The 13077-nt window shown below is 38.5% G+C and overlaps 1 protein-coding gene across 3 annotated transcripts; it reads right to left on the bottom strand.

Annotated features, from left to right (window-relative positions):
• Nucleotides 1–973: 973 nt before the first annotated feature.
• sncgb (synuclein, gamma b (breast cancer-specific protein 1)) lies at nt 974–11735 on the bottom strand. Of its 3 annotated transcripts, XM_032574679.1 has the most exons (6): nt 11333–11735; nt 6343–6384; nt 5167–5294; nt 3157–3174; nt 2155–2196; nt 974–1076 (listed from the first exon to the last, which is right to left on the bottom strand). In XM_032574679.1, exons 1-6 carry the CDS (start codon nt 11451–11453, stop codon nt 1068–1070), a joined length of 360 nt encoding a protein of 119 aa, XP_032430570.1. In that variant the 5' UTR covers nt 11454–11735; the 3' UTR covers nt 974–1067. The 3 variants fall into 3 exon arrangements, with proteins under 3 accessions (XP_032430570.1, XP_032430571.1, XP_032430572.1); XM_032574680.1 differs by lacking the exon at nt 3157–3174; XM_032574681.1 differs by lacking the exon at nt 3157–3174 and having other exon boundaries at nt 5176–5294.
• Nucleotides 11736–13077: the final 1342 nt, after the last annotated feature.

The raw sequence follows: 13077 nt of genomic DNA, 5'->3' as shown, positions 1-13077 counted from the left end.
TTTACGTTGCAGTCAGAACAACAACACGACTTACTGACCCGAACCTCCATTTGGTTCGATATTTGGGTTGTTCTGGTCACGTTTCAAGGTGTGAACCTTCTTCAAGAGAGAAGTGAAAACTGTAAAATGGTTACAGCGTTCAGGCGGTAATTGTTTGACACTTGCTGGTTTTCATTTTCACATTAATGGTGAGACAGAGACTGTCCAGTTGTTGTTGTTGGTACGAACCGTAGGGACTCTACCTCTTCACCCAAACCCAACCAAACGAACAATAACTGATTGTTGAACGCTCTTTCTTCCTACCCCGACGTTGCGGACACAAACACATCACCGCATGTACAGACATCTGAAAACGCTCATGCATAACGTCACGTTGCACTTGCTCATCACTTCTACTGCGCTGACCCTGTTTCTAAATGCTGAAGCGAACACATACGCACAAAGCCGGCGTTTTGCAACACATAACAGCCGCCCTATAGAGAGAGAAAACACCACGGGGAACGTCAGCTCATGCATCCTACTGCCACAAACTGAAGCACAGTTCTTGAACGCGGGGATCCCTGCTGAAAACACATGCACACAAGCTTGAACACGGACACACGGCCTGCAGCACACGCACAACCTCTCATGCAGCTCCTTCGGTTTCACAATGACTTCTTTTTCTGCTATTAAGACAAGTTTCTCTGTTGTAATCTCCTACAGCTACTCGTTTGCCCTGTGTGTGGTCTGCTGGTATTTATGGTATGTTCTGTATGTGCGTGTCTCATGCTGGCACCTTCTTGAGGTGTGTCTTTTTGTGTTTGGTGTGATTTTTGAAATTTCTCAGTCGGGTGGCAACGACACGGGGGAGGCGGTTTATCTACACGAACACACAGGTGAGGCCGGGGAAGCAGAGGGGGCGCTACGGGCTGCAGGGTTAGACGGTGAGGGGAAAGCCGAGGTGCGGCGTCTGGAAGAGTCTGTTCTGATTTTGGTTCCGAAAAGTCACAAAAAAATATGCTGAACATCTGGAGTCTGGTACGGCGAGGCGAGGAAGGCGAGGGGCAGCTGGAGGGTCCGGAAGGAGACTAGTACCCCTAGAAATGAGAACAATGGAAGCATCACATGACTGCTAGAAATGAATTAATAACTGTTTTTGATACCTAAACGCCTGTTTTAACAAAAGTCGTCCTTATCAATTTTAGACGTCAATGATGATGAGTGAAGTCGCCCCGATCAAATCAGAGAGAATTGATGTCAAACGTTTGTGTAGCAAAAGTTTTAGTTTGTGCTGCTATCATTTTAAAAAATATTAAGAAATGTTTCCAGAGGTCATGAAAGGTCAACCAGCCTCTCCCCTCTCTCCCTCTCCCTACATTGTACAAATCAAAATTGGTGACAATCAACTCCACTACGATTGTGCAGAAAATGTTGCTTGTGCTGCTTTGGCTTTGAAAGTTTAAAGGTCAGCAGGTCAACCAGCCCCATCACTTTCACTGAATCAAAATGACCTTCAAACTTTAATATATATCTTCAAAGTCAAATGAGCACAAACATAGTTGAGTTGATCGACACCAATTTTGTCTTATTTGAAGAAGCTGGGGCGGCTGGTTGACCTTTCATGACCTCTGGAAACATTTCTTAATATCTTTAAAATGATAGCGGCACAAACAAAATTTTTTGCTGCACAAAGGTTTGACATCAATTTTTGTCTGATTTGAAGGTGTTTCTAGTGCAAATATCTTATTGCACTTAAAAAAACACAAAACTAACTTACAAGTAACTTTTTCTATCGAGTTATAGAAACTCGTTTTAAGTAAATAATTCCTTAATATCGATTGAAAAGCACTAATTCCAGATAAATTTACTCATAACAAGACAATTTCCCCATAATATGCCAATGAATCTACCGCTTGTTCATTAATATCAAGGAAATATTCACTTAATACAAGTTTCTGCAATTGCTGAAAAGTTACTTGTAAGTTAGTTTTCTTAATTTCTGTGTAGTAAAACATTTCCACTAGAAACTAACTAGACTTAAAATACTTTGTAAGGTTGTGTTTTGTAAGGACAATTACCAACCGAATAATTTAGTATGTTATATGTAAATGAATTAACTCTGACTTCCTGTTGAGGCTGAAGTGTTGCTCGTCATTTGATGGTTTGTTTTCTTACCTCTCCTCCTTCCCCTCCTTGCTCCATTCCTCCATACTCTCCCTGCAGAGGAGAAAACGGCATAAATGGTCAAAAAAACATTTTTAAAAAAACATTTGGAGTTGATTATTACTGTCTGTCACAACGAAAGAGTGAGACGGTGACAGTGCAACGATCTCAGCATCAACAAATGTTTAAGTTTGGATTTCACTAAGATGTCGTTTTACAAACTGGTTTGAATGGAAAAACATGCTGGGAGGAAGAAATCAACATGCTTAGTGATTTTTAGTCTGTTAGTTTGTTATAGTTTTTAAGTTTGCAAACCGAAAGTTGAAAGGGGGATAAAAATATCAAGGAATACTTTGTGTGTCAGTAACTACCTGATCTGGTAAGCTGGAGGAGAAATAATGATTAGAAATGAAAAGATTTTGTATAATTTAGTAAAACGTTGCCTTACACCAAAGTGAGCAGCAGAAAAGACGGTAAAAGAAGCAGAAGATAATACCTTGTGAAAGTATTTATGCATTTTCCCCCTACATAAAGAAGAATCTGAAAAGTGTGGCGTACATTTGTCTACAGCCAAAAGGTCAGTAATTTTTTAGGACCGTACTCAGAGTTCATGGGGTTCGAATACTTTTATAAGGCACTTTAAAAAAAAATAAAATTAACTTTTCCCTCTTTTTGTTGTAATTTGCTTCCAGTTAATCTGAATTTTTTGTAATCCTTACAAATTAAGAGCATAAATATGCTTTCAAATCTTCAAAAGGCTTTGAAGATTTGAAAGATTTTTTTTTTTTTACATTATTTGTTGTTTTAAACTCAAAATGCTGTAATGTGACCAGCAGCTTTCATACCGTCCCTCCTGATGCTCACCTGCAGCAAGCAGCAATAAACCTTAGACTTAAATTAACAGATTAGACCAGCGGCTATCAGTTAGCATGCGGGGCGTCGCCTCCTCATCACCCAAACCAAACCCAAACCAGGTAGAGCTAAAAAAACCCCATGTTGCTGTTCAGTAGGTACCTCATATATGGGCTCCTCCTATCAGAGAAACACAGATGAGACACAAACGGCATAAAAAAGAAAAGCAAATAAAACAAACAATGAGAACAACAACAACAAATTCTGGTCATTTCGCCCTTTCACCACTTTGAATGTTGGTGTTTTTGTTCCCAGAATCCATTGATTATTTTCTATAATGCTGTAAACTGGTAGATACTAGAAGGTTTTCAAAAGATCCTAAAATGTTTGGTAAAACACAAACTGTTGCAGTTTTTGTGTGTCCTCCTGATCCTTGCTAATTCAGAAAGTCCCTCAAGGGTCCATATTTGGATCCTTTTTCTTTACTATTTAAGTAAATTGTGTTAAAATGTAGCAAACACAAATTTCACTTTTATGTGGATTTTGTAAACTTCTGCTTGATTTTTTTGCCCTTGATTAGGCAGGTATCTGTCTACAAATAGTTTGGATTTTTCTAAGAAGAAATGCACTTTGTAACTTCAGGAACAATTTTTTTAGTGCGAGAAAAAGATTTATAAAAGTGTCTCTAATCAACAAATGGCTCAAATTTGAAAATATTAGGCTAAGTGTATCTGCAGCAATATGATTTGTAAATGATTCTGGTTTTAATTCTTATTTTTGGAGCTTATTAAGCTCTAATCATGCTATTAATCCAATCCAATTAATTCATATTTCAACTTGTGTTTTCAAAGTGGAACGATTATGTTGTAAGACATTTTAGATCTTATTGAGATTATTCCAGGTAAAATAAAGAATAAATAAAATCCTCTACTTATTGTATATTTGGATTATTAAAATTCACAATTCATTTCAATAGTTCAGAACCAAATACTAAGTGGTTTTGTACATGAGTACGAAACGTTTTTATTTGTGTGTACATTATGAATGTAGGTGGGAAGAAATGGTAAATTGGCGAAGGGGAGAATTGACCTGAAGTACAACAACAACACAAGACAGGAGACACTGGCACCACAAAAATAGAAATAAAATAAAATAACTTCTTGCATTCAAGATCAAAAGTCACAAGAGTTAAATGTGAGAACATTTAACGTCCGACAGAAAAGTTAACAGAAAAATCAGAGAAAGGGTGAACAGGTGTCAGGAGTTCGCAAGTTCAATAAATAACAGCACAGATTTGCATCCAAAAATACAAATGCAAAGTGTATTTGTGCAATATTACACACAAACGATAAATATAGAGGAATGGAGGCTGAGTAAAGAAAACTCACTAGACTCTGGTCCTCCTCTAATCACAATAAATTACATTATTCCTGAAAAGCATTTTTCATTTCACTAATTACATTTCAAAAGTTTGTGTCCCTGATGGAAAACTTTTTCCTTCCATTGAACTTTCCTTCGATATGCTTGGATCCAGACCTCTGTGAACAACCAATTTCCTGAGCAAAGACCTTTTGTGCCTCTGGTAATTCTCTGATGAACAACTGTAACGTCAGTAACCTTCTGCATAACTGTGCGGACCACGACTTAACATTTTGCATTACAAAAAACGTTTTAAATTGGTCTTATGTAATATTAATTCTGCCGACAAACGTCATTTTTGGGGCATAATCATCTAAATTATCCAGAATAAACACTTGAACTATATTACACTTATTGTAAAAATAACATCTGGGTTTCACCTCGTGAAGTGAAAAAATCCGTGAAGTCTTTATGTTTAAGATGGATTCAGATTTACAGTCGGAAAAAACAAACTGCTATAAAATCTGGAGGAACTTGGATCAGAATAAGTCTTTGTTTTAAAAAATATATATATATTTCAAGAATACGTTTAGAGATCAATTTAAATAAACAAGTGCATAATACTTAGCAGAGTTGCACATAAACGCTGCGTTTTCAGTGTTGCAGCGTTACAATGATGTGAATAGCTCCCTCTGGTGGCCAAAAACCAAACAGCAGTTAATAGTTTGATCGACTCGTTACATAAAGAGAAGTTGTCGTTGCTCAGCAACTCCATGATGGATGACTTGTAAAAACGTCACCATGGTAACCGACCTGACTGACCATCCCGGTTGACGCAGCGACGTTCTCCACGCCCTCGATGGTTCCCTGTGACGCCTCGTTGGCCCCGGCGACCGCCGCGTCTCCCACGATGTTGGCCTGGTCCACGGTCTTGTTGGCCACTGACACGGACAGAAACAACAGAGGTTAATTGGGATTTTCTTGCTGGGTTGCGGTTTTGTTTGGGTTCTCGTCAGTAGGACACCAATCACAGCCGCAGTACAGGGATTATTGTTAATCTTTACAATCCAAAGAGCAATTTTTGAGTGTTTAAAAGCCCGCCATCTTTACAAAAAAAAAAAAAAAAGATAAACAAATAATCAAAATGGCTCAATTCTCCTGGAGAGCGGATCAGATGTTCAGTGAACCCGAAGCTTTTCGTGGATGTAATTTGAATGCTATCTAATAAGAGCTGCAAGATTTCTGTTGCATACTTTAATCTATTTATATCAATATTTGAAATGAAATGGTATACAAACAAATCTGTCATAAATGAAAAAAATAATGAGTTGCATTCTTTATTCTTTATTCCATATTTAAAACAAGTCAGACTGATTTAGATGATTGGATCAGTTAAATCTTTTGAATCATTTTAACAATTTAAAATTTAATGGGTGAGAAAGCTGGTAATCCTGATTTACTGAGTGATGGCGACACGGTCTGTTCTTCACAGTGAGACGTCTTCATCTGGATTATAGTCTGGTTTTCTGTGAAACATTGAAGCTTTTTTTTTTATCTTATAAAACATTTCTTTGTGTAATACGACAGAAAACACTCTTAGAACATCTCAAGAAAGGAAACTTCAGTCTTAATTTAAGAGTTAGTGTCTCTGACCCACTGATCGTTTCCAATAATCAGCCTTGAGTATAATCAGCTGAGTAGATTAAATGCTGTTTGTTGTGTTTTAAAACAGGACTTCTGTTTTTAATATATTAAAAATATATGCGACAAACGGTGTGATAGGGATCCAGTTTCAAAGCTTTTGTTTTCTGCTGCACTTATATCCATTTCTTCTGTGAAACAAACTGCAGAATATATATTTTTTCTTTTATTGTCAATGTTTGTTGCATTTAATTAGATAATGTTGTGGTTTCTAAACTGTAAATCAGTCTGGTTAATAAAAGCCTGATCAGTGCATTTTTATTTGTTATCAAATGAAGCTTTCCTTACCTGTGTTTACTGAGGACACAACTCCTTCCTTTGTCTTGCTTCCTGCAGACCCAAGAAAACAAAAATTACATTCTTTCACAATTGGCATATTTCACAGTTTTCTGTTTATCTATGAAAGAATTTTGTTTTCCAATTTCTATTTCGTAACCAGCAGCTTTCATCTTGGTTTTATTTGAAAATAGTGAAGAAATTAAATGAAAACAAGACGCTTTGCAAAGGTATTTCAAGCTTTTCACATTTTGCCACATTAGAGCTGTTAATGGAGTATTTTAATGATTATGTGATGAATTAATTTTCAATATTGTTTACCAAAATAATCTGAAAAGTGTGGTGTGCTTACGATATATTCAGACACTGTAAAGAATATTTTGCATAACCACCTCTTCCTACTGGTTCAGCTTTGCACATTTTTCTTGCATTAAATTGAATTTAGGTGGATTTGAACTTAACTTTTAAAACGTTTTTCTTTCAGGATTGTCCTGTATTTAGCTTCATCTATCTTCACATCCACTCTGACTCTCTTTCCTGCCCCTAGTGAAGAAACACATCTCCACAGCATGATTCTGCTACCACCGTGCATCATGTAGATGATTTACTCAGAGTGGTGCGCTTTAATTTTCCAACACACATAATATTTAGCTATTAGATCAGAAAGTTCATATTTTGTGTCATCTGACCAGAGCGCCTTCTTCCATGTCTGCTGTGTCTTAATTTAATAACAATTTATTGCGCTAAACAATAATATTACTATTTTCAAGTAATATTATAATGAAGACATAATAATGGAAGTGCACCCTATCAAAGATCAATAAACTTGAATTTCTAATGATCATTTAAAACTGGAAGTGGCAGACATTTTAAATCTCCAAAATAAATAAGCAAAACACCCAAAACATTAAACAAAAAGGACACAAGTCTCTGTAAACAAAATAATAATAATAAAAATGTGTTGGTTGAGACCAAAGCACCAAACTGAAGACTTTGATAGAAAGAGATACGAGAAAAACAATCACCTATGGAAATTATGGAGCTTGTTTTTCTTTATAATGCAATTAATTGATCTGATCGCTATAGATTTATTTGTTTTCACTAAATAGTTTGTTACAAACTACAGGCAGGATTTTTTATACTCTCCTTTCAGCATTGGCTCTCTCCCTGCAAATCTTTAATAAACGTCAGATTGTTGGAGATTAGACTGAGATATGTGGAAGCATTTTGTTTACACTGGATTTTATTCAGAGGCACAAGAGTAAAGGGCTCTGGATGCAAAAGCATGCCACACTTTTGAGTTTTATCTTTAAAACATTCAAAAACCGTTTTAAGTTTTCTGTTGGATTCATTACAAAAACACAAAATTGTGCTATTTTTGGTCGAGTTTCTTGTGTAAATATCTTAGTACACTTAAAATAAAAAACAAAAATAACTTTTCAGCAAAAACACAGCTCTGGAAAAAATGAAGATACCACTGCACTTCCACCAAATATTGATTTCTGAACTCTTCCTGAGTTAAAACATTAGTATTGTTGTTTCTAAATTGATATAAACCTGTTTTCTTTGCATTATTTAAGGTCTGAAAGCTCTGCACCTTGTTCATTATTTTGACCATTTCTCATTTTCTGCAAATAAATACAAATCTTTGCTTGGATTTTTGGAGACATGTTGTCAGTAGTTCATAGAATAAAAGAACGATGTTCACTTCACTCAAACATTTACCTATAAAAAAATAAATCTGAGGAACTGGTCATTAAAAGTGGCTCCTTTCTTGTTTCCAGAGCTGCATATGAGCTTCTTTTAAGACAATAATTTCTTAATATTGATGAAAAAGTTCTAGTTCCACAAGCAGATAATTTCACTAATAATGTAGGGAAAATGTGGATCTAATACTTTTTCATCAATATTAATGGATCATTTACTTAAAACAAGATCCTACAGTTTTGTTTTATATCAAGACAAAACTAGACTAAACACTAAAACTAGACAAAACTAGATACTTGGTAGATTTTGTGCTTTTACAATAAAATACAGTGAGGTTTGGCTGCAATCTGACCAATTGTGTTTGCTCAATATTCTGAATATTTTCTTCTCCTCGCCTCCTTTTGTCCTGCAATTTGCTGTTAGTCATTAGTTATTCTTTTATATTTTGTATCTTTGAAAAGCTCGGTTCTCCTAATAAATTCCCAAACAATTAAAACCTGCCCCGCCCTCCTCTCCCCAGCGCTGTGCTCTCTGCAGCATGATCCTGGTCGGATTAAACTCCAGTTATATAATCTGCAAAAATGACGGATGGATGGGGAGGAAAATATCTACGCTGAAATAAGAGGGAGGAAGAGAAAACTCTGCAGAACGTGGTCAGTAGCATCAACCCGAGCCTCCTCTCTCTGTGGATGGTCGGAACAGATGCAGAAACTGCGATTTGCTGCCTCATGCATCCACACCACGTCCTCCCTCCCCCGCCTGCTGCTCGCCCTGCACGCTCTCCGAGGTACGCCATCCACGTGCCTGAGTATGGAGCAGTACTGCAGGACACACCACACACACACACACACACACACATGTGTGTTGGTGAGTGTAAAACGACGCGAATGTCCCCTTTTGGATAGGTGCGCAAGTGCACACACACACACACACACACACACACGCTGCAGTGAAACAGACATTTTTCGCTTAGTTTAACCGAAGGAGCCCCCACGAGTGGCGCTGTCTGCACAACAAGCTGCATAAATGTTCAGAGTTTTTAAATTATAAACGGCTGACCGTCAGGAGAAGGTGACGCGCAGGACACGACTGATCAGAGCAAGAAATAATCCCGACCATAAATGATAATCCCAATCTAAGTCTTGCCTGAATAAATGAAGATTGCTTGGATTAGAGGAAATATTTTTATGAAATTTTAATATCAAACATGCAAATATGGAGCTCTAATCGTGTTTTTTTTTTTGTCCAGCAGAGGATTTGCTCTGTAGTGATCCTGATTTGATGAAAGCTGCGACCGATCCACTAAAACGTGATTATTAGAAAAATAAAATTTGAATAATGTAGCTTGTGAGAGAACACCAGCGTATAAAAATCCCTAATTTATAAAGAAGTGCAATAAAGACAGATTGAGACTTTAATATTTTCTGGAGATTATTTTTTAACTTTTCAGGCTTATTTCTATTCAGAATAAGAAAAAAAAATCAAATAAAATAAACAAAGTCATCTTAACATTTGGATGTTTTCCTATAACAGAAACTTGTTCTGCTGCCCTGCATGCAGACCTTGTTAACCAATGGCTGCTCTTGCGGTTTTCTTCTTTAAAAATGTTAAAATGCAGTTTTATGTTTTCACAAATCAATTGAATAGATTAAATCTCAAACAGTGTCATGTTCGGTGGAGAATAATCTATTGCAATGATTTATTTATAATGCACTTTACATGTAAGTCTTAAAGTAAAATGATAATAATAGCACTAACATATGTAAAAACAATAAAATCTCATTTAAAATATCAAAAATATTTGATATCTAGCTCAGGTTTGAACTCCCTATAATATTATTTAAAGATTTTGAGCTGCAGATGATCAAATGCTGCGACTTTATCAAGCAAAGCTGTAGATTCATGTTTCTTTTACCGACTGTAACTGTTTCCCCAATTGAAAACAAATTGTTGAAAATTGAGAAAATAAAACATATTTTTCACACATGAAGTCCTGACATCTTTGAAATATGCTGCGAATAGTGAATGTTTACTGGGATCAAAAGTGTGAAATTCGCAGGCCAGATTTAAGAATCGACTCACCATCGGGGGAAGAAATTTTAATACTCCGCCTTTTCCTCCACTGATCAAATCATTATTAGCTAAATTACTCAGAAAGTTGGTCATGTTGTCAGTTTCAGTAACTTGACACAGAAGTATAGAGCTTGCTATAAAAATGAAAACAAAAGGCCGAAATGCTAAAGTGTGATGGGATGCTACAGAACTTACACTGCAAAACAAATCACAGCAGATGCTCTCAGCTGCCCTCGAGGCTGTGCTGCTCTGGGTAAAGAGCCACATAACCCAGATGAACAACCTCCACTGCTTATGCTACTGTCTATTTTTAGGCTGATGCATGTGCACTCGACTGCAGGCGGATACTGTCGTCTTCATCAGAGCCATCGATCCTTCTCACTTCAGTGACCTCATCTTTCCTCCCTCTCTTTTCCCCCCTGCTCAGGTCCACCTTTATTTTCCCCCCCCTAGTATCTGCAGCATCCTGTTCTTGTCTTTTAAAAGATGATTTTTCAGACGAATAACAAACAACGCAGAGTTAGAGCTGCTCTTCTTTTTTTTCACCTCCTGACATTGACTCCTGCTTTCGGACGCCACCATTAAGACTTTGCAGCAGCAGCCTGACGTCAGAGACGATGCGGAAGGGACGGACTGCGGCCAACAACTGGGACCCATTCACCCACCTCCTGCTTTATCACCCCTCTTCCTTATCTGCCCCCCTCCTCCTCTCAGGCGGTAACCTTGAGATGTGACGCAGTCTCTGCTGGAGCTAAAATTAAAATCGCTGCAAACTACAGCAAGAGGGGTTGAAAAATGGTTAAAAATGTTTAAAAACGGTTTCATAAAGCGACATTCAGGATTTTGTCATCCCACTGTTTCACTCGATTGATCTTGAATTCGTGCTACGAAAGCCTGCAGCACCGTCCCGGGACTCCGCAGTATCCCCCCTTTTCTTTCCCTCAAATTAATTTTTTTTAAATTTCTGCCCATCAGATGCCAGATTTCCACCTCTTCCCGTCCAGATGCAACTTCTTTACCCCGTCTGATTCTGTCATCATCACTTTTTCCAGCCCCACACCCTGAGTCCTGCAGCAGTCCTGCAGCGGTATCCTGAGAGCGCTCACTTCTCCCTCCTCCTCCCTCTTTCTCTCGCTGGTTTTCACCCAGATAGAAAACCAAAATAAATTATTACACATCATCCAGTGCATCTTCCTCTCCTCTTCCTTTTCAGGCTACATACCTACATACATCACCCCTTCTTTAGTCTTGGCTGCTGCCTCCTCCATCCCTGCTTTGGTCTTCTCTGCAGCAGCCGCCATCCCCTCCTTGGCCATGGAGAAGCCTTTCATCAGTACATCCATTGTGGGCGACGGATCGGCTGGGCTCCCCTGCTCTGAACAGGCCTGGCTGGTGCTGACAGTGAGCGTGCAGCAGAGATGATGATGATGGTGGTGGTGGTGGTGATGATGATGATGTGGGATGTCTGAGAGTGCGCGTGCCTGTTTTAGCTCCTCCTCTGGTTGGCAGAGCGCTGATCGCGGTGCACAGCAGGACCACAGCGCGCAGACTGAAGGAGAGACGGGAGGAGAGAGCAGATACTGACGAGATGGAGAGAGGAGGAAGAGGATGAGGAGGAAGAGAGATGGCTGGATGCTGCAGCATTTCCCTCCCGCCCCCCATGCAGCATCCCCGCCCCTAACCGCCTCTCTGGTTGCACATCCAGACCGACTCTGGTCTGGATGCAAACCCATGTTATATAACCGGCCAACCAGCTGACATTTTGTCATGTAATCCTGACGTGTGATGTCATTTCCTCCTCTTCCACATCAGCTTTCCAGCTTCACTGCAACAAGTTACTTCTAATTAATGCAAAGATGACGAGCCCCCCACGGCCATTTTGTTGTTGTGAAGAGATCGAAAAGTGCTTCGTCATCCCCACCTGAGTCACAGCCACCTTCCTCTTCCTCCTCCTTCCTCTGCTGACTCTGCAGCATTGCAGACACTGATGCAGCGACGGATCAGGTTCTGTGTCATCAGATTTAGTGATGAAAAAGAGCAGCTAGTCTTCCAGACTGAGTGTTTTCTGCTCAGGGAGTTAATACCTGATTAACATCGTTAATCGTGACGCAGCACTGTGGCAACGCTCAAGAAACTTTATCTGACTTCAACTTTAAGCAGATCCTGCAAAACTATTCAGACGCCCTAAACATTTAACACATTAGGCCACTTAAAAACACACATCTTAATGTTTTTTAAAACATTAAACTTAAAGTAGAGCATGATTGTGAAAGAAAACGATGCAGAGTTTTTAAATGTGCAAATTAAAATCTGAAAAGTGTGGTGTGAGGACGTTACAGCTCCACCTTTCGCTGCAGTTGCAGCTACAAATCGCCAGATTTCATCCTGGGGGGGACACTTTAAAGTCCTTCAGGGGGCCACAAATGGCCCCTGCGCCACACTTTGGACACCTCTGATCGGAACCTTTCCATTTAAACTGTTTTCATGTTTTGGGTCGTTTTCACGCTGGAATCAGTGCCAGTCTGAAAACCTTTAACTGGTCTGTTTCCAGCTGCCCTGGCCCGAGTGCAGAGGAGTGTCCCCACAGCATGATGCTGCCACCACCATGATTCGCATAGGGAATAGTGATTTTGTTGTAATTTTACAAGTTGTTAACGGAGACCTGATTTGTGTCTTGCATGGCTTAGTTTTCCCGTCTTTCAGTGGCGGGAACTCACTGGAAACTTGAGATGTATAAGATATATTATTTATGTATAAATTTTTTTATTTAATATGCATTGCATTTTAACCACAGATGCAGGCAATCCCACAGAATTTGGACTACAAAGTCTGGAAATGCCAATAATGTTCCATCTATTTATTTCAACAATTTTCTGTTATTCATGCTTACTAAGAACTAGAAAACATGTTTAAAAAATCTATTTTTTCTCCAGATTATACACCAGTAACTATCACATTATTATTAAT

The sequence above is a fragment of the Xiphophorus hellerii genome, chromosome 10 (assembly GCF_003331165.1).
Source record: "Xiphophorus hellerii strain 12219 chromosome 10, Xiphophorus_hellerii-4.1, whole genome shotgun sequence".
Lineage (NCBI taxonomy): Eukaryota > Metazoa > Chordata > Actinopteri > Cyprinodontiformes > Poeciliidae > Xiphophorus > Xiphophorus hellerii.
This window is presented reverse-complemented; position numbering and strand designations above follow the sequence as displayed.

What these genes read in the sequence shown, in the direction of transcription:
- sncgb (XM_032574679.1), bottom strand. Translation starts at nt 11,453, where the DNA reads ATGGATGTACTGATGAAAGGCTTCTCCATGGCCAAGGAGGGGATGGCG. An exon ending in AGAAGGGGTGATGTATGTAG is followed by an intron (nt 6,385 to 11,332) that starts GTATGTAGCCTG and finishes TTGGGTCTGCAG; the next exon opens with GAAGCAAGACAAAGGAAGGA. An exon ending in TGTGTCCTCAGTAAACACAG is followed by an intron (nt 5,295 to 6,342) that starts GTAAGGAAAGCT and finishes TGTCCGTGTCAG; the next exon opens with TGGCCAACAAGACCGTGGAC.